The following is an 18723-nucleotide window of genomic DNA, read 5'->3' as shown; positions in this document are numbered from 1 at the left end:
GCCTCATTAGAGGCTCCAGTCACATCCAGATATTTCCTGGCTTCTGGATTGCAGACAATGAGAAGTTGACTCTCTGCACAGCCAATTGTAGAAATCAGCAGCCTTAGAAAAGCCCCCTTTAACTTTGCCTGCTTAATGCAGGCACAAATGAAACAAGTACAAAGATTCGGAGCTCCCTGCCTGCCTACAGCTGAGTATTGAATTTTTTCAGTCGTGTATGGACAAACTTGCTATCCCTTCATTGAGTCTAAGGCCAGAAGGGACCACAGTTAGCATCTGGCCTGACCTCCTGGATAGTACCAACCATAGGGTTTCCCTGAAATCATTTCTCTTTGAACCTGAACCTGTTTTTTAGGAAAACATCCAATCTTGATTAAAAAAATTGCCAGTGACGGAGAATCCACTACAGCCCTTAGCCGGTTGTTCCAATTATTAATTGCCTTCATTGTCAAAAACTTGTTCTTTTATATCCTGCAAGTATTTGTCCAGCTTCAGCTTCCAGCCAAGCTAGATACTCACATGTGGCCTGAACAAACTGAAGACCACATTAATAATCTGGCACTTGCCTTTTGTTGTAGAGTTTGGTCCCTTCAGGAGTGAGGGCAGTGGTGGAAAGGTAACAGGTTGGGCTGGTTATTTTGAAGGGTGGGGGTAGTGCTGGATGTCTAACTACTCCTAAGTGGGGACTTGCGTAAATGACTGAGATGACTTGGGTTCACATTCATTTTAATTTTCTTGATGCTGTTCTCTGCCATCTAGTATGAATGGGGAAACTGGATGAGAAGAATCTATGGCATTGAGGCACAAAACTATAAGAGAACTCCCACAATTACAGGTCCATATGGTCCATTACGGTAATGTTCCTTGGCTCTTGGACCAGTGTGGGCAAGGACTTTGGTATGAGTTTATACCATTTCAAAATTCTTTGGCCAGGAAATGTTGGGTATTTGACCTGTGCCAGTTTCAAACATCTCCAGTAAACAAGTCCAGCAAATGTTATTTCTGGCTCAGCTTAGAAAAGGACTTTTTTCGTTTTTGATTTACATCCAGCTATTTTTTCCCCCTCTGTAGAGCTCTGCTTCAGTCCTGGCAGAAGAACTACAGAAAGTGTAAGCATCCCTTCTCCTATAAGTTTATGAAGAAGTTCCTTGCTTTGTTGCCTGCTCAAGATGTAGAAACTCTTAACTCATGCTTGGCACATATGAGAGAGAACTGTGAAGGAAACGCTGTCACTTAAGTATTAACTTTGCATTGTGTGTGATCCTCTTGGAAGCTGTGAAACTTCTTCCTACGGATTTCCCCTTCCCACCCCAGACTTAGAGTACATTGTGTGTTGCTGTGTGGGAGTGAGAGCTGCCCCTCTTGCTGACGTCTGTGTGTGTGGATCCGTGGCATGTGCAGGGCCAGGAGAATGTTAGAACAGCCTCTAAAGCAGAGCTTCAGGGTACTTGTCCCATTGAGGGGGAAGGTGTTATGATGCACCAGGCTTCGTGCACGTCTTGTAAACTCTTGGAAAGCATAGAGGATTTAAAACAAAAAAGAAAAACTCTTTATGTCCAAAACACTCTGTCAACAGAATTAATTATAGCAGATTGGATTTTGGGCCTGCATATTCCTTCTTTTAAGTGTAACCTAACACTATACATCCATTTCTGTCTAAAAGGTCTTGTTGCAAATTACTTGCATCTCTGATTTGTACAGGATTGCAGAAAAGGACAAACAGATAAAGCAGGTGGAGGACTCTTTAGTCAATGAACATGCCAATCTAGCCGGCAAGGAGGAGGAGCTCAAGGTATAGGAAATGCTCCTTTGAAGGAAACTGAATGACTGAAGAGCAAGCTCATTACAGAAGCTGTAATTGTGAACTGAAACCCACAAACCCAGCAGACCCAAAACTGCCGCACACAAGTCCAGAAACTTCTGGATGTGGAGAAGTAATTGTGCATCTGTCTAGCAACAATGACCCAGACACAGCTCATTCCTATCCCCTGCCAACAGATCTCTTCAAGAACTATCTCCTTATTAGGCATGTAGGTTACACAGGCAGATGAACTTCAAGGAAGTAGGGTTGCCAGGTGTCCGGTTTTCAACCGGAAAGTCCAGTTGAAAAGGGAACTTGGCAGTGTCTGGTCAGTATGGGCAAGGGGGGCAGGGGAGAGGGAAGGGGCAGCCTGTTGCCTGGCCATGAAGTGGCAGCTCCTGTGGCAGTACGCATGCACCAGCTTTGAGGAGCAAAATTTGCAGGGCTGCACTGGAGGACAGAGTGCAGGGGCCCATGGTGAATGGGGTGAGGGGCTCCCAGCAGGGATGGAACATTCCCTGGGGGGAAGAAACGCATGCTGTCCTGCCAGCCAGCACTTTCGCCAGCCACTCTCTCAGGCAGTTCTAGGACGGGGAGGGCTTGAGTGGGCAGGGAAGGGGACTGTGAGGCAGGCAGCTCAGAGGGATGCCTCTGTGCAGGAGGGCCATGTCCTAGCTTGTCAGCAGGGCTGCCTGGCTGCTTCCGTGCAGCTACAGTGCTCTTCTGACCTGCACTACCAGGTGGCCTACTGGAGCTGGGGTTGCAAGTCCCTGGGGGCTGCTCATGCTGGAGTTGATGGGGGAGAGCAGTGAGCAATCGGGGGAGGAGAGGGAGAGGAATGAATGAGGGGCAGGGCCTCAGTGACGGGGCAGGGGTGGGGTTTTGGGGGAAGAGGTGGGGCAGAGGTGTCCAGTTTTCAGACATTAGAAAGTTGTCCGCCTTACAAGAAAGTCAGAGATTATCTTGGTGTTAATGTTAGGCTCTTAGCAAAAGGTTGTGTGAAATATTTGCACTGAAGAATATGGAATGACTTGAAATAGTGTCTTTAAAAAGCAAATGAATTCATCTCTTTTTCTCTGTAGGTTATACAGAATATGAATTTATCCCTAAAAGCAGAGGTGCAGAAGTTACAGGCTTTGACAAATGAACAGGTAAAATAACCATGTTTACTTAACTCATTAAGTGCCAGATTCTGCCACACAGACACCTGAGTGGCACCATACTTTGCGAGTAACCTCATTGATTTCAATGAAATTACTCATGGAGTAGGGTAAAACTATGAAGGCTGCAGATCTGGGCTCATTAGTGATGACTTTTGAGAAACCAAACATCGAAGGAATCTTCTTAAGAAAGAGTCTGCTTATTTAACACTCCCGTTACTGCAGTTTACAGCTTTAATTTGTTCATCAAACAGATTCCTTCAAGACACTATGCCCACAGTTGTGAATTCAGATACCATGATTGCATGTGCCATCTTGACCACTATCTAAAATAATCATACATGCACACTGCTTCCCATGGGCAGTTCTAAAAATCTGGCCCTTTGCATTTCAGCCCCATGGCCAGGTATTTAAAATACTTGACAGTGCTTTATTTCATTGTAGTGAGTGCTGGATATCGGAGAGCACCAGTGCAGAGGACCAATTGTTGAATATATAATGTGGAAGATGTGAGCTTGCAGTCTTTAAAAATGAGTAAAGATAACATTATTCCCTCACTTATGTTGGAGACTAATATAGTGAAAGAACCACTGAAACTGACTTATTCTAGCTTGAATATTGAGGAATGTGGGGTTGATTGAGTCTTGTGATGTAATATGTTAAGACTCTGCTAATCCTCTTTATATCTAGGTGGCTGCTGCACATGAACTGGAGAGGATGCAGAAAAGGTAAATAAAATAAAATAAATCCAACCAGCATTTGGTAAACAATTTTTTTGTAGCTTTGTTTATACCTTTTTTTAATTGAATGGATGCTGTGGAAAAGGGAAGTATTATTAACTGTGTAATTTACTGTGTCAGTATTCATATTAAAGATGACAAAATAAGAGCACTTGAAGAACAGCTACAAGGACAACTTGCCCAGGTCTCAAACACAAGGGAAGAATTTAAGGTACTGTACTCTGTGTTAAGCTTGTTTGTAACATTTTCTAGATTTCTGAAAGATTCTGTAACAGTGCAAACAACTGCACTGATTTGCAGAGCGGAGGTTGTGTATTTTCAGCTGTTAAGAATTGTAAACGAGAATATGTAATATTGCTGGCGTCCTTTCAGGATGTTGTAGCAGCAGCAAGCTGTGCAACTGAGTACATCCATGTTAAAATCCATTTAAATGTACTAGCTGCAGCTGTGAAGACTAATGTCTCTAAATAGTTAATGAACTCTCTGAAAGGACGAGATGTTCAGTAATAACCATGACAGGTTTTTCTGCATTTCATATGTGAAATGTGTCCTGCCAGATGTTGATGCATACATAGTTTGGATTATCATGTTGCTAGTGATCTGATTACAACTTTTTTCTTAAACTGTAAATAAATGTAAAAATATCTGATTTTGCTTAAACTTAAAATGTCTCATCTGTACTGTGGCAGCTAAGCTATCAATTAAAGATATAACTGTGCCGACATTTGAATTCCTTTGTGCAGAGCTAGGTTTGTTTCTGTATTATGTGCACACACAAGCGAACAATGTTAAACAAACGAACGCCAAACATCCTTGTTTGTGGATTTAAACTCTTATAAAGCAAGGCCTGCTTCCCATAAAGGGCTTTGATGCCTTCTTCCTAAAGGTAGTTCCTTCAACACATGCTTTATGGGTTACCCTTTACTTCTGTTCCCACACAAGATTAACTCTGCTGTGAGCTGACACACAACCTCCTAGGGTAACCCATAAAGCATGGGTAGTCAATAGGCAGACCATGGCTCAAAGCTAGACTGCTAGATGCTTTTGAACGAACCCCCAAATTTTTTTTATTTACTTATTATCATTCTTTTCTTTTCTTTGGAGTCTGGACCTTGACTATACCTTGACCAAGAAATTTGGATCCTGACAAAAAATAGACTACCCCTGCCATAAAAGATACAACAGTGCTGGGAGATGTAGGGCTTTGCATCAGAGGAAAGGCAGAACGAGATGAGTATCCTAGTCCAAAATGAATTGATTCTCAATCATAACTAGTTGTGCAAATAATTGATCTTTTAGCTCACTGGGAATTATGGAAAAAAATGTTTCAGGTCAACCCGAGAGAGAATTTTTAATTTTTTCAGCAAAATGTGAAATGTCACAGAGAAATTAATTTGGCGTCCAACAGTGTTTCATTTAGATTATAAGTGCTTTGAAACATTTTTAATTGAATTTTTTTAAAATTTTGAATCTATTTGAAATGTTTGGACCTCTATAGTTTTTTTTTTTCAGCACAATTTGGCAAAACAGACACAAATTTTGTGGAATGTTTCGGTGTTGCCAGACTTGCATTTTTATTGGGGAAAAATGCTTTTGGCCAAAAACTTTTGTCCAACAATAATCACAATCCTTTTTGTTGTACTCCTTTCCTGTCTAAACTTGCCCTGTAAACCTTTGGGGTAGGAACCATGTATTTAGAGAGGGTACCTAGCAGATTTTTAAGGATTCTGAAAATCACTGGTAAAAGTGATAGAAGCTGGGCTCTAAAAATACATGCTGATGGAGCTAAATGTAGATTTAAAAAAAGAGTACATGGTGAAGAACTGCATTTCCTGCCTTCTCCAGCACGTGGGAACAATCAGCAAGTTGTGGACAAATACACCGCTACCTCGCTATAACACCACCTGATATAACACGAATTTGAATATAATGCAGTAAAACTGTGCCCTGGGGGGGTGGGGTTACACACTCAGGTGGATCAAAGCAAGTTCGATATAACACAGTTTCACCTATAACACGGTAAGATTTTTTGGCCCCCAAGGACAGCGTTATATCAAGGTAGAGGTGTAGCTGTATAATGAACTAAAGTGCCTAGAAACTAACAACAGTTTTATCTAAGCTAATGGGACTTTAAAAGTGAGCAGGAAGGGTCCGGCTATGGTGTTGATGCTCTCAGTACAGAAGATAAGAATATATTGATCCCATGGATCCTAAATTTATTATCTCCAGTCTGTAAAACATTTTTACTGTTCTGCTCTTCATAGTATCAAATGGAGGTTTGCATCCCAAGCAGTACTAAGTTGGTGCCAGTATCCAAAAGAGGTAAAGTGTCTGTCTATGCAGTCATCTATGTAACTGGTGGGGAGAAAAATGTGTTCGTTAGAAGCCAGCGTTGTTTCAGAAATAGCAATCTAGGCTAGATCTGCCCTTTTTTTTTTTTTTTTTTTTGAGGTCTTGATTTGCCAATTAAGATGGGGTTCTGTTTCTGCCATACTCCAGAGAGAAACAGCTTTGTTGCCTTTAGAGTGATTATCAAAGGCAGACGAGGGACCCCCGGTATGATTACTTGTCTTCTCATAGGCATCTAATCCACCATCTGAAGCTGGAGCATGCCAGAGACTGCAGACCCATCTGTTTTTGCTGTGTTTATAAACATTTTAGGGTAGCTTGCGAGCATCTGGGAGGGGATATTGGAACCTTTCCTTTACAAAAGGAGCATTTTGTAAAAGCCAGTCATCAGCAATAGGTTGACTTGGTGCTAATAAGTGTTTTTTTTGTAGGAGGATAGTCTAGATTTCACTGTCGTATACTAGGTAAGAGCTACAACTCCCAGCACTGCTGCATCTTTTATGGCAGGGGTAGTCAATTATTTTTGTGTGATCCCATCCCTGGGGATGGGGACTATTTCTCTTGGCTATCTGGGGACAAAAGTCTTAGTGTTCTGAGGAAGCAAGAAAGAGGGAAAACCAACTTTTTTTTAGTTTTTTTTTTTCTATGCTACTGTATTTGTGTGTTAAAAAAAGCTGCAGCTTCTCTACTTATGATTCATTAGATGGCTAATGTTACAAAACAAAGTCATTTGGATACGCCGTTCTGAATTGACGGCTTGCTATCTCCTTCCAGGTTCTTAAGGATCAAAACAAAGCTTTGCAATCGGAAGTTCAAAAACTGCAGGCTCTCTTGTCCGAGCAGGTACAATCAATATTTACTTATGTCTTATTACATAGCTGGTGGAGTTGGTTTTTGTTTTAAAGAGTTCTGCTTCTGACCAGGGTCCCTAGTTGAGCTGGTTGAAAACTCCAGCTGCTCCGTCCATTGCTTTTAGAGCTCTGATTTCACTACTGCAAGATGGAAGGTCCTTTGTGGCCCTAACCTGATGGATGAGCAGCAGCTTTCAGTCAAGCTGCTGGATATAAAGAAAAACCTCACAGGCCTCCTGAGGGTCTCTGGTGGAATCAGGAAGCCAATATTGAGTCAAAAGCCTGGAAACAGATTGCCCAAGCCGTTGATGAGTCAGTCTGATTGGTTAAATATAACTTGGTGAGCCATGCTACACCCTCCCTCATTATGATGTGTCAAGACAGAGGACATCACTCTTTGCTTTTGTCTGTATGTCACCTGTCCCAGCAGCCAACATGACCATTGGAGATCAGAGACATCTAAGCTCAAAATCCCTGAGGGGGGTGGTACTTCATTTGGATTTTGGTGCTTACTGGCCTGTGTTTTCTCGTTATAGGTGTCTCCTTCCCTTGGGGTCCTGGTGACCTCTCAGGCACAGTTCATTATAATTATAGCTCAGTCAGATGGGGCTTGTTGTAGCAGAGAGTATGGAAGGTCATGGTGTTACAGGTGAAACAGCACTGGTAAATGAGACATCCTGCTGGTGGAAGAAGCCCTGCTTCATCATTTGGATGAGGCTCATTCTCTAGCCTGAGCTGATCCATGAGAGACCGATGCCCCAAGGAGGGAGGTGGTATGGGCACTTTAAAGGGACAGCTCCTGGCAGTGGCATGGAGACAGTAAACTGGTCATTCCACCAGGCAAGCCCTTGCTGTGCTAATGGGAAGGGGGGTTGCTCTGGGCCACTTTACATGGATGTGATGCAAGGCTGAGTGGAGGTGGATTCTTGCAGGCAATGGTATGACTCTTCTCATTTGCTCCATGTGACAGGTTGTTAAATAAGAGCCATGGCCATTTGACCCAATGTTTTAGTGTATTCACTCCGCAGAGGGAGTGGGGGGTGCAAGACACCTTGCTATCAACATTTAGCTCTGTGTGTACTTTGTAGATGCTGCTGCGTTTGCTCCTCTAACTCTTTTACTGCTTCTGATGCTCTTGGTTTCACTGCAGGTGTAAATAGCACAGGTAATTCTATGTGTTCATGCAGGTTGTCTGCTAGTGCTGCTCCCTCCCTCAGAGTTTTGGGCTGGTCTCTACTCCAGACTGACCCTTTTTACCACGTTGTCACTCACCTTCCAGTTTCCAGACTGAATGGCCTGCTTGCTTTCCCTTGAAAGGGAGCAGTAGCCATTTGTCTGTGAGCTGCCTCTTGTTCCCTGCCAGTGGCCTCCCCTCTGCGGTAGGGGCTTGTGACAGGACGAGGGGCAATAGTACCGTATTTCTTCAGCCAACCAAAACTCTAGGCTTCATAGCAAGCAACATAAAGCTAAAACTGAACTTAAAAATTCTGGACCCCTTTTGTATTTTTCAGTCTAACCCGATGAACCTTTTTCTAATACACTTTTTCCTTGTGACTATCATAATGACCAGTACTACTGGTTATTCTTAGTCTTATTCCTGATCTCTTACCTGGAGCACGCCCTCACGTACCTTGTTCCTCACCTACCAGACAAGTTGGTAGTGGCTGCCTGTGAAAAGCATCAGCAAAACACATGGCTTTACCCTTTCACCACAGGTCTTGCTGCCTCAGCTTTGTAATCTGTTTAGCTGCAGTTACAACCGCCAATCAGTAGCTCCTACCCCTGGAGTGTCTCCATTGTTCTAAGGTGTGACAGTTAGAGATTCCCAACTGGCACCTTGGAACCTGAGGCAGGGTTTTCTCCAGTTGTTGGCTTGAGCGCCTCCTCCCTTGTGGGTGGCATTAAAAAAGCTGCCGCCAGCATGCACTGCTGTTGGCCCTTGCATAGATGTAAAAGCCAGAACCTGGTGCGTGGTGCCCCAGCTAAGTACATAGTTTTGGAAAACGTAGAAACTCTGATCTTGATTACACTCGCAGGTGTTCAGGTCTGTGGGCTGGAAGTTCTGAGCCAGATGCTGCAGGGCGCTGAGCGCCCTCAACTCCCACTGACATCATCAGAGTTAGGGGGCAGATGGCACCTCATGAGATTTGAGCATGATGTCCAGAGCTCCTTGCTGTTTGTAAGCTAATATGAAGAGTATAAAAGCTAGTCTGGCCCAGCACCCTTGTCCTAACAGGTTCAGATTCTGCTTTCCAATAGCAGTATTGGGAACACACATTATGAAAACTTTACCTCTTGGACTAGTTTAATCCAAAAACTCAGTGTCTAGACAAGCTGATGCTAATCAGTCCTTTCTGTTACTAAATTTTAAACCAGTGTTGATCCAATCGGTGACCAGCTTTTCATACTTTAATTTATAGGCTAATAAAGAACTGTTGGAGCAAATGGAAAGGAGGTAAGGGATTTTCAGCTCTCATCAAGGAAGCTAAAGTACCTCCTTGATCCTATGACAGTAAGGTTACTAGTTTTTCCATGAAAATTTCTTGTAGGAGCAACTTGTTTCTTCATGGAGAATATCTTGTAACATCTTTGTTTAATTTCTCAGTATTACTGAAAAGGATGAAAAGATTAAGACGGTTGAAGAACTGCTGGAAGCTGGGCTCATACAAGTGGCTAATAGGGAGGAGGAATTGAAGGTAAAAATCTCTTGCAGTATTATCAGTGGGAAAGAGAGACTGGGGTTTCTCATGTTGTGTGTAACTTTGAACTGTGGGTCCACATGTCAAGGTATCAGAACATTTCCTTTGAATAGGGAAAAGTGACCTCCTTGAGGCCAAAATGTTCACTTCCTTCTGCTGATGTTTTTGTGCACAAGTTAGAACAGTCTATTCTTCTTCTAAAGGAATTTGGTAATGTCCTAGTTGGTCAGGACTAAAAACCAGTGCGATCTCACATGTATATGTCCAGAGTGATTAGTGGCAAGATTACATTTAGAAAAAGTTTATTTATACTCTTGGGATTATTACTGCAGCTTCTGTGATTTTTTTCTACTCTAATGGTAGTTGGAAGATGAAGTAAATTGTAAAAGGATCGAACTTGCTTTTACTGTCCACCTAGAAGTATTTGTAAATATATCAAAATGGAAGAATGTTAGATTGATGGAAAGCCCAGACAGCCACGGTGGTAGAACGCCAATCTGAGCATGGAGATCTATGTACTTGTAAATGACCGGCTCAGTGACTGAAACCTCAATCTAGGAATGAAGCCATCTGCCATAAAAAAGCTACAGTTTGCACAAAAAGCAATAGCCTGGTTGTTAAGCAACCAAAGTTGCTGTGTGCACATCACTCTGGTGCTCTTCACTGCTCTAGCGCACTGTGAATTAAAGTCTAGTTCAAGATGTGAAGGCTGGCCTTCAGAGTCCATGTGAGAACTTTCACAGAGGCCATGGAACTTGTATCAGATGAAATTGCGACGATTACTAAACTCGCTGCAGAATTTTTTTTTAACTTAACATTCCCGCAAGAAATATTTCCACGCCCCTCTCACCCATGCCCCCCTCCTGTAATTCTGTTCAAAGTAGCCCTTTAATGCGACTTGCTGGGATGGAGAAGAGGAATACAATGGTGGGTGCCACCATAAACTACAAACGTACATATTGTGAGTAGGCAGTTTTTAAGAGGTCAGAAAGGGTTGACCAGTATTTGAGGAGTGTGTAAATTCCAAAAGAGGGGAGGCTTGTTTCACAGTGGTAAAAATAAGAGAAGGAAGCTTTTTAGGCTAAAATAAGAAAAAAAAAATTACTGGCTTCCCTTGACCTGTAAAACTAGACTAGATAAAACATTCTATACTAGCAGGGCATAGGGAGATTAGATCTAGGTGGGTCTTTTTTCCATCTTTAATTTCTATCCTATTTCAGTTGGAGTCAATTTAATCGAAAGAGATATAAAAACTTGAAGGAGAATATTGCTTTTAAGAGGTATCATCCAAACAGCAGTGAACAAATTTGTTTTTGATCTTTCTTAAAATTGCGTTTTTCACTTTTCCTGTTTATTTCTCTTTAAAAGGCACTGCGAGCAGAAAATTCATCCTTGAAAAAAGAAGTTCAAAATCTGCAAATTCAGCAATCAGAGCAGGTAGGACTTTAAATCCTAAATTGTATTACTTGCAAACTACATTAAAAGAACACTAAGATTTAAAAGTCAGGCACTCAAAAGTTAGGAAATGCCATAACTGAGGTTGTCTGTGAGACTTTAATTTGGCACCTGTGTGTATGTATTATGAAGAAGAGCGCTGTGTAGCTCAAAAGCTTGTTTCTTTTATCAACAGAAGTTGGCCCAATAAGTAGGGCCCTACCAAATTCATGGTCCATTTTGGCCAATTTCATGGTCATAAGATTTAAAAAATAATCAATTTAGTTATTTTCAGCTATTTGAATCTGAAATTTCATGGTGGTGGTGTAATTCTAGGGGCCCTGACCCAAAAAGGAGTTGGTCACAAAAAAGTGTGTGGGGGGGGGGGGTCGCAAGGTTATTGTAAGGGGGGTTGTGGTACTGCTACCCTTACTTCCGTGCTGCTGCTGGCAGGTGCTGCCTTCAGAGCTTGGCACCTGGTCGACAGCTGCTGCTCTTCAGCCACCCAGCTCTGAAGGCAGCACAGAAGCAAGGGTGGCAATACTGTCACCCCCGCCCCCAAAAATAACCTTGTGACATTCCCTCCTCTCCCTGGCAACTCCCTTTTGGGGTTTCCCTTTTGAGAAACACTGGTCTCCCCTGTGAAATCTGTATTGTATAAGGTAAAAGCACACAAAATGTCTGTCAAGGATGGTCTAGACAGTATTTGGTCCTGCCATGAGGGCAGGGGATTGAACTCAATGACTTCTCGAGGTCCCTTCCCGTCCTAGAATCTATGAAAAAGACGAGATTTTACGGTCTGTGACACGTTTTTCATGGCTGCGATTTTGGTAGGGCCCTGCCAATAAGAGATTACCTTACCCACCTTGCATCTCTATGCGTTGAGACAACCTTTGGTTACATAATCTTGTACAATGTTTTGATACCCACATGGGTTATCAGCAGGGTTGGAACCATTAGATCAGATATTCAGATATTTGCTGACTGCAGAGGAATGGTGAGACTCAAGAATCTTGGGTTCCATTCCAGCTTCTGGAAAGGAGCAGGCTCTAGTGGGTATAAATTCTTGCATCTGTTCCCCCAAGTGGGACCCTCTTCTGCCCTAGCCCTTCCAACCCATTCCTGACTTCTCTTCTCCCACTCCTTGCTCCTCATTCTGGCCCCATTCTCCTTAGCTAGCCAGTCCCAGTCTCCATTCTGCAGGCATCTCATCCCAGTCTCTTTTTCCAGCAAGTCCTAGTCTCACCTCTCAGAATATCCCATCCCAATGTCCTTGTCCCACCATTCCCAGTTTCATCCTGTGTATCTTCCCCATTCTCACTGGCTCCCAGTCTCTTGCCTCCAGATCCTGAAATGGAATGCAGGATTCTGGATCTCACCGTTCCTCTGCTGTCAGCAAACATCTGTAAAACCCACTGGCAAAGTCTTTCTCTACTCTGCTCTAGTGATGGCCCACATAGAGGGTCACAACCTACTACTGCTATCAGTTACTCCATTAGCTGAAGTGGCGGAAGTGTGTCCCTCGTGATCTAAAGTTTCCAAACCTACTAATGACTCCTATAGAGTCTGTATGATACCATACAATGCAGTTTCTGTGTTTAGTATTTAAAAATAAAAAAAAAACACCCTAGGAAATTACACACACAAAACCTATGTTCACAATATTAAAGTTGCAAAGTCAAACCTTCAGATTGGAAAATGCCAGAAATAAGGTTGTGCAGGCGACCTAAATGTAGCCCTCTGGTACATATGAATTATGATGTCTAATTATATGATCAAAACTTGTAATGGTTTTTTTGGGTGGGGGTGTATGTGTGTCCATTATAGAATCTCTTGTTTTATTCTTTTGGCATTTGCGGGAGGCTGCTCACCTACTGGCACTGGGGTTCACCCAAGCCGCTCCTGAGAGCGCTTTTAATACTGACAAAAGCTCATGGGGAGCCTACGTAAATCGATACTTACTGATTTTAAGTTTATAAATGTACAATATCTATCCCTATTTGCTACTTTCTTTACTGGCTGCTAAAATGCAATCTATGCAAAAGAATAACAAATCCAGTAGTAAATCCCAACCCCTTTAAACCAGCCAGTTGGCAAAGGAGTTTCTCTGCCTCTTGCTTCCCCCAATATCTCAGCCCCCTTCTCTCTGTCTTCCCCAAAGCTCAAGGAAATACAGATTATGATAACAATCTGGTGAGATCAAATAGTCTGTTAGGCACTACGTGCCAATGATTTTTTTAAACTATACGTACTAATAAAGCTACCCACTTAATTAGCGAAGCGTGACCTGCACTTGTACGCAGAGTTATTGATTGCACTGGGAGTGCTGTCTGTCACCTGAAAAATGGACTGGTGACCTTAAGGGCCTGAGAGAGCCAGGCAGTGGTTTTGAGTCTTGTCTTTTTGGCCTGTGTTTGTACAGTGCCTGCCTAGCCCAGTGGGGTGCTGGTCCATGCCTAGGGCTCCTACATACTATGGTCATGCCAATGCCTTTGTGGTCTGCCTTGACCATTGTTAAAGAAGCAGTTGCTAGGCTTTATCTCGCGCGGCATTGCCAGTTAATAGCTCATCTTGAAGCTTTTCTTTTTGGGGAAAGTTATTCTGGAGCGTGCTGCAATAATTTTGAGTTTTGTAGTGATGGTGGGCACTCTTCCACTAAGGACCACCAAGGAAGCCATCAAACCGCCATCCTATGATTTAAAAACTAGGGCCACTACAAACCCAGACCAAATTCAAACCAACATCTTAGAGCTTGCAGAGCTTTGTGTCCCGTTACTGATCCCCGCACTCTCCAGGCCCTTTCCCTCCCACTAACCACCAGGTAGTTACTTTGAACTCTTCAGTCTCTCTAAACTAAATATTTGTTTGCTTAGGTTTCTTTCGAATCAGTGGTGGAAGAACTTCAGAAAGTGTAAGTAGCGTTATGAACCTGTCATCCCTCTGCCCTAAACCTCGTCCCTCTTTTCCAACTCCTCTTTGCTATTTTCAGGGGTATGTTGCCTCTCCTGAACATTCCATTTTAGTCAGGTGCACAAAGTTTGCATGGCTGTGTGAGCTCTGAGCAACACACCACGCTAAACTAATGCTTCTGTAAATCCAGTAATAGATCTGCACCAAATAGTGTAGGGGTCAGTAGCTGATTGATATAGGACTCACATTAGTTTTGCTAGCCCAGGCCTTAGGGTTCTAGGCCTGTCCTTGTTCACTAGGTGCTGGACCATTAGATTATTGGCTGGTTCTCCTTTAATGTGCGTGAAAGGAGTGGATTTATATTTCTTACTCTTGAAGGTTAAGAAAAACAAAAAAAAAGCAGTAAATATTTTGCTGAAGCACATTTGCCAGAACTTGAAATCTAAAGGTAGGCGTGTGGCCTACTAGGACTACTGCTGCTGATTACAAACCAAACTAGGTACCTAGCAACTAGGGTGACCAGACGGCAAGTGTGAAAAATTGGGATGGGATGGGGGTAATAGGAGCCTATATAAGAAAAAGACCCATCGGGCCTGTCCCTATTAAATTAGGACATCTGGTCACCCTACTGCCAATGATGCACAGAGCTCGTTATTGCAAAAGCAAGCTTGTACCATGTTGCTGTATCCCCCTCCTTCCGCTACCCTGGGTGTGTGTAGGATACCCACTTGTTTGATTCTGATATACAGATGTTACAGCACCGAGCACAGAGGGGCCTGTCTGGGGCTCTTAGGGGCTATTATGATGATAATAATGAAGATTGCTTACGCTAGTTCAACTAGCTTGTGATGTTTCCTCTCTGTTATGTGCTAAGAATCCATGAGAAGGATGGAAAGATAAAATCGGTGGAAGAACTCCTGGAGGCTGAAGTCCTCAAAGTTGCAAACAAGGAGAAAACGGTTCAGGTACCTATCAGAGTCGTGCTGTTGCCTTTCTGTGTCTGTGCCATTAACTTCCATTTCTTTGTTCTTGCCTTGCAATTAGTAGTAATAAACTTGTAGAATACATGTGGTGATGCTTTCTCAATTGTCCAATCCTGTCTGTTTTGTCATTGAAAAGGCTTTCACACAGGAAATAGAGGCTCTGAAAGAAGAAGTAGGACATTCCCAGCTTGAGATGGAAAAACAGGTAAAATTCCTTAGAGCTGGAAGTATGAGGCAGCCTTGCAATACATGCTTTGCTTACTAGCATATCTGTTCTAGTACGTCAACTGTTTTACTGGGGCCTTTTTCTTTTTAAGTGTAAAAATCAGTGCAAAAATTAACTTCACTTTTTTCTGGGTAAATATCAGGGTTAATACTGGGGGGACAGGAAAATACCCCAATGAATAGAGAAGAGAGAGAGTACTTCTGACCCAACTCCTGGCTCCAGCAGGAGAGACGGTGGCCCAGGTTACCACGCCACCATCTCTCCTACTGAAGGGGGCCCAGAAGGCGTGGGAGTGAAGAGGGCACCATCTACTCACTCTGCTTCCTTTTACCCCTTCTGCTTCCGGGCCCGCTCTGGAAGGAGAGATGGTGGATCAGTTACCTAATCTGCCCAGGTTACCGAGCCGCCATCTCTCCTGGAGCAGGGAGACAGGTATCTGGGGTTCCCCTTGGGTCTACCCAGGTTACCCGAGATGACCTTTCCTTCCAGAACAGGGAGTCGGGTCTAGGGAGTTTTGGCACTTTATTTAGGATTTGAGCACTGATGTACATGTATGCACATGTGTATGTGTCGTACACAGCCTTCCTTTAACAGACAGTCTCGCATTAACATTTAGACTAACTTATTTTTAACATAAACACATCTACCTAATGTAGTGTATTGGATTTTCTTATCAGTCTTTTTGTGTTCCTTAGTGGCCCAAAATTCAGATGCAGTTGAGTAAAAAACAGCTTTTTGTAAAACCGGGGAATTTTTTTCGTAAAAATCTCTACAAACCAAAATGAAGCCCTTGGTTATAGGGTACGAAACTATAAAGATACACTCTAACAGATGTCTTCCTCAGCAACCCCATAACAGATACTCAGAGTCCTGTGCTTGCTAGTGAAAGACTTGGTGAGAACTCCTGTAGCTCTCAGCTCTGCGCAGTTAGTTCCAGTGGTTACACGCCTTCGTTTCGTAGAGCCCTGGCACCCTCTAGTGCCTCCAGTGTTCTGTTCCCTTTGACTGCAAACAGTGAAGGAGCTTTCTCTTACTGTCCTGCATCAGCTGCTCTACTAGCTAAAAGCTACTGGGTCAAAAATGGTTCTTGTCCAATTTTTCCTCCTGTCAGATCCTATCCATCCCCTCTAAAGCTAGAAGGTCTGTGCTCTTGGCATTTCTGTTCTCCAGGTAAACATACCAGCCATTCTCTTCCCTTAGCCAGTAGTTGAAAACAAGTCTTTGCAGAGTGAGTTTTCACTCCATCTACCAGGAGCAAAGAGGTAAAAGTCCGATGTCCTAGTTTATCTAGTGTCCCAAACAATGGGACTACTGTCCCTATTTAGGATACTCTTGTCCAGGCAGTCTTCTCCATTTTGCTGTCAGGAAGTTGCTTGATTTTTTGCCTATACTTTATTTTTCTTGATTTCACCTTGTTGTTCCTAGTTATACCTCGATGCACTACCCTTACTCTTGCCTATCGTCTGTGCTCATCCCCTTCAAATATTTAGAATAGTGGTTCTCAAAACGTTTGTCTTGGTGTGAGCCCTTTCACACAACAAGAGTGTGAATGCTACCCCCCACCCCTTATAAATCAAAAACATATATTTTTTTTAAGTTACGGTACTATAAATGCTGGAGGTGAAGCAGTGATTGGTGGTGGAGGCTGACAGCCCGTGACCCCCACGTAACAACCTGATGGGTCACCACCCCATTTGAGAACCCCTGACTTAGAGGGTGTTCGTCAAAGTTATACATAATTTTTCTGTCTAATCTTTTCTCCTAAAGCAATCCCTCTTGGTCTTGATGATTGCTCTGCTTTTTTCCCTTAATTCTCTGGTAGCGTGCCCAGAATTGAACACAATATGCAGCTGCAGTCTCATGAGAGCTAGATAGGACACCACCTCCTTGAAGTGCTGCTCCGGGAGATGAGAGCTGTGCTTATGCAGTGCATTGTGGGAGACTTTGTGAAACCACCAGGGCACTGTGGAGCGTTAGCAGAGTGCTAATTGAACCCTTTTGGCTAGTCAATCCACACTGGCACCAAAATAACTGAGGACCCAACACTGTCTAGCTCTGATGCATTGTCTGCTCTCAACAGTAACTAGTTCCCCTGTAAATTGTTTGATGCACCGGCAGGTTTGGACACGAGGTGTTTTTATAGTAATACAAACATTACTTCGCATGATGTCTACAGCAGAGAAATGCAAGGCCTTGGAAATAATTCAGGTTTTAATGCAACACTGGAGCAGGGCACTACCTACTGGAGTTAATGGCCTTTGAGCTGTTGTGATTCCTGCCAGGTCTCTTGCTAGGAGTATGCACTGTAGACTTTTATAGTCTGCTGTTTTGATATAGAATTTAAATGAAAGATATTCCAGGTAAGCTTTGTGTCTCTTTCATCCACCCACAAAAATTAAATACTCTATTTTGGCATCCTCCTTTGATCAGAGACTTAAAGGGCCACTGGCAGTCTGGAAATCCTATTTAAAAATCTCTTGTGTTCAAATCTAAATTAAGAAAAGAGATCATCTGTTTTGAACTTCGCTCAAGGTGGCTAGTGGAACAAAACAGGTGTCTTTAGGGTCCATTTATACCTCTGGTTCTCGTACACTGGCCCAGTGCTGGAGTGCTTCTATTTCTGACACTGCAGGGAGTGTGCTAAATCATTATGGAAAGTGTGTAAATGATAACATTCAGTTTCGTAACTCTTTCCTACAGATCTAAACTACTAGACACTGACCCTTTTAACAATCTCTCTGATGGCCTTGTTTTCCCATTCTTCCTCCCCAAACTAATTTTAATAGTTGTCTGTTTGCTTAGCTGTATATACTGGACTTTGGTGTGGATAGCCCAGTCTTATAGGAGTGATTGAAGTACCAAATGTTTGTCTTTAGGTATCAATCGCTTCACAAGTCAATGACCTTCAGAACCTGTAAGTACTGTTACTTTAACAGAAGCGTATAATCTGCTCTCTGGCATCCTTCTTCAGATTTTGTTTTAAGGACATTTCAACTTCTCTGATGTCCATTCTGTGTGAAATGAGCAAATAGTGTTGTTGGACAAGCATCCTTATTACGAATGCCATTGCCATAGCGAGGCTATTTGCTGAGATCACCGAGCAGGTTGTCAGGTGTTCAGTGGGCATAGAGACCCAACTACTTGACAGGTGCTACATCCAAGTCAGAGTTGAGAAACGCTGGCAGGGCAGTGTGGGACATTTACACTGGAATCCTTTCTGTACTTATGTGGAAAAATACGACTTAATCTCCAAGACTATCCATTCAGCCCCTTTCGTGTGGAGCGGGGAAGTATCTTGAGACAAGGAGAAATGGTGTGTGGAATCACTGCAGTATATATCAGTGCAGAATTTCAGTCCACTTTGATTTAATGAGCTGTAGCATTGATCAAGTGCGTCTTCCATTTCACTCTGCTTTTGCAGGGAGCTTGAAAGTGTTTGTACTCCTGTTCAGCTGGCATAAACTGCAGTGGAGCCTTTGATCATGCAGCTTGCTCTAGTTTGTTATGCACTTGCTGCACAGTTTTAAGTTCTTTTTCAAATGGCTAAAACACTTTTTTGTGCATAATGGT

At 42.9% G+C, this 18723-nt stretch overlaps 1 protein-coding gene across 4 annotated transcripts in view; it reads left to right on the top strand.

Moving 5' to 3' along the window:
• KTN1 (kinectin 1) overlaps nt 1-18717 on the top strand; it is an 81991-nt gene extending 63274 nt beyond the window's left edge. For all 4 annotated transcript variants that reach the window (XM_050952545.1, XM_050952544.1, XM_050952546.1 and 1 more), the window contains 13 exons: nt 1072-1109; nt 1702-1792; nt 2884-2952; nt 3652-3689; nt 3822-3912; nt 6825-6893; nt 9322-9356; nt 9507-9597; nt 10969-11037; nt 13908-13945; nt 14819-14909; nt 15064-15132; nt 18030-18717. In XM_050952545.1, the coding sequence (XP_050808502.1) occupies nt 1072-1109; nt 1702-1792; nt 2884-2952; nt 3652-3689; nt 3822-3912; nt 6825-6893; nt 9322-9356; nt 9507-9597; nt 10969-11037; nt 13908-13945; nt 14819-14909; nt 15064-15132; nt 18030-18071 (831 nt within the window). In that variant the 3' untranslated portion in view covers nt 18072-18717. The remainder of the gene's footprint in view (nt 1-1071; nt 1110-1701; nt 1793-2883; nt 2953-3651; nt 3690-3821; nt 3913-6824; nt 6894-9321; nt 9357-9506; nt 9598-10968; nt 11038-13907; nt 13946-14818; nt 14910-15063; nt 15133-18029) is intronic.
• The last annotated feature ends 6 nt before the right edge of the window (nt 18718-18723 follow it).

This window comes from Gopherus flavomarginatus, chromosome 5 (assembly GCF_025201925.1).
Source record: "Gopherus flavomarginatus isolate rGopFla2 chromosome 5, rGopFla2.mat.asm, whole genome shotgun sequence".
Lineage (NCBI taxonomy): Eukaryota > Metazoa > Chordata > Testudines > Testudinidae > Gopherus > Gopherus flavomarginatus.
Note: the sequence above shows the minus strand (reverse complement) of the source record. Positions and strands in the feature narration are given on the sequence as shown.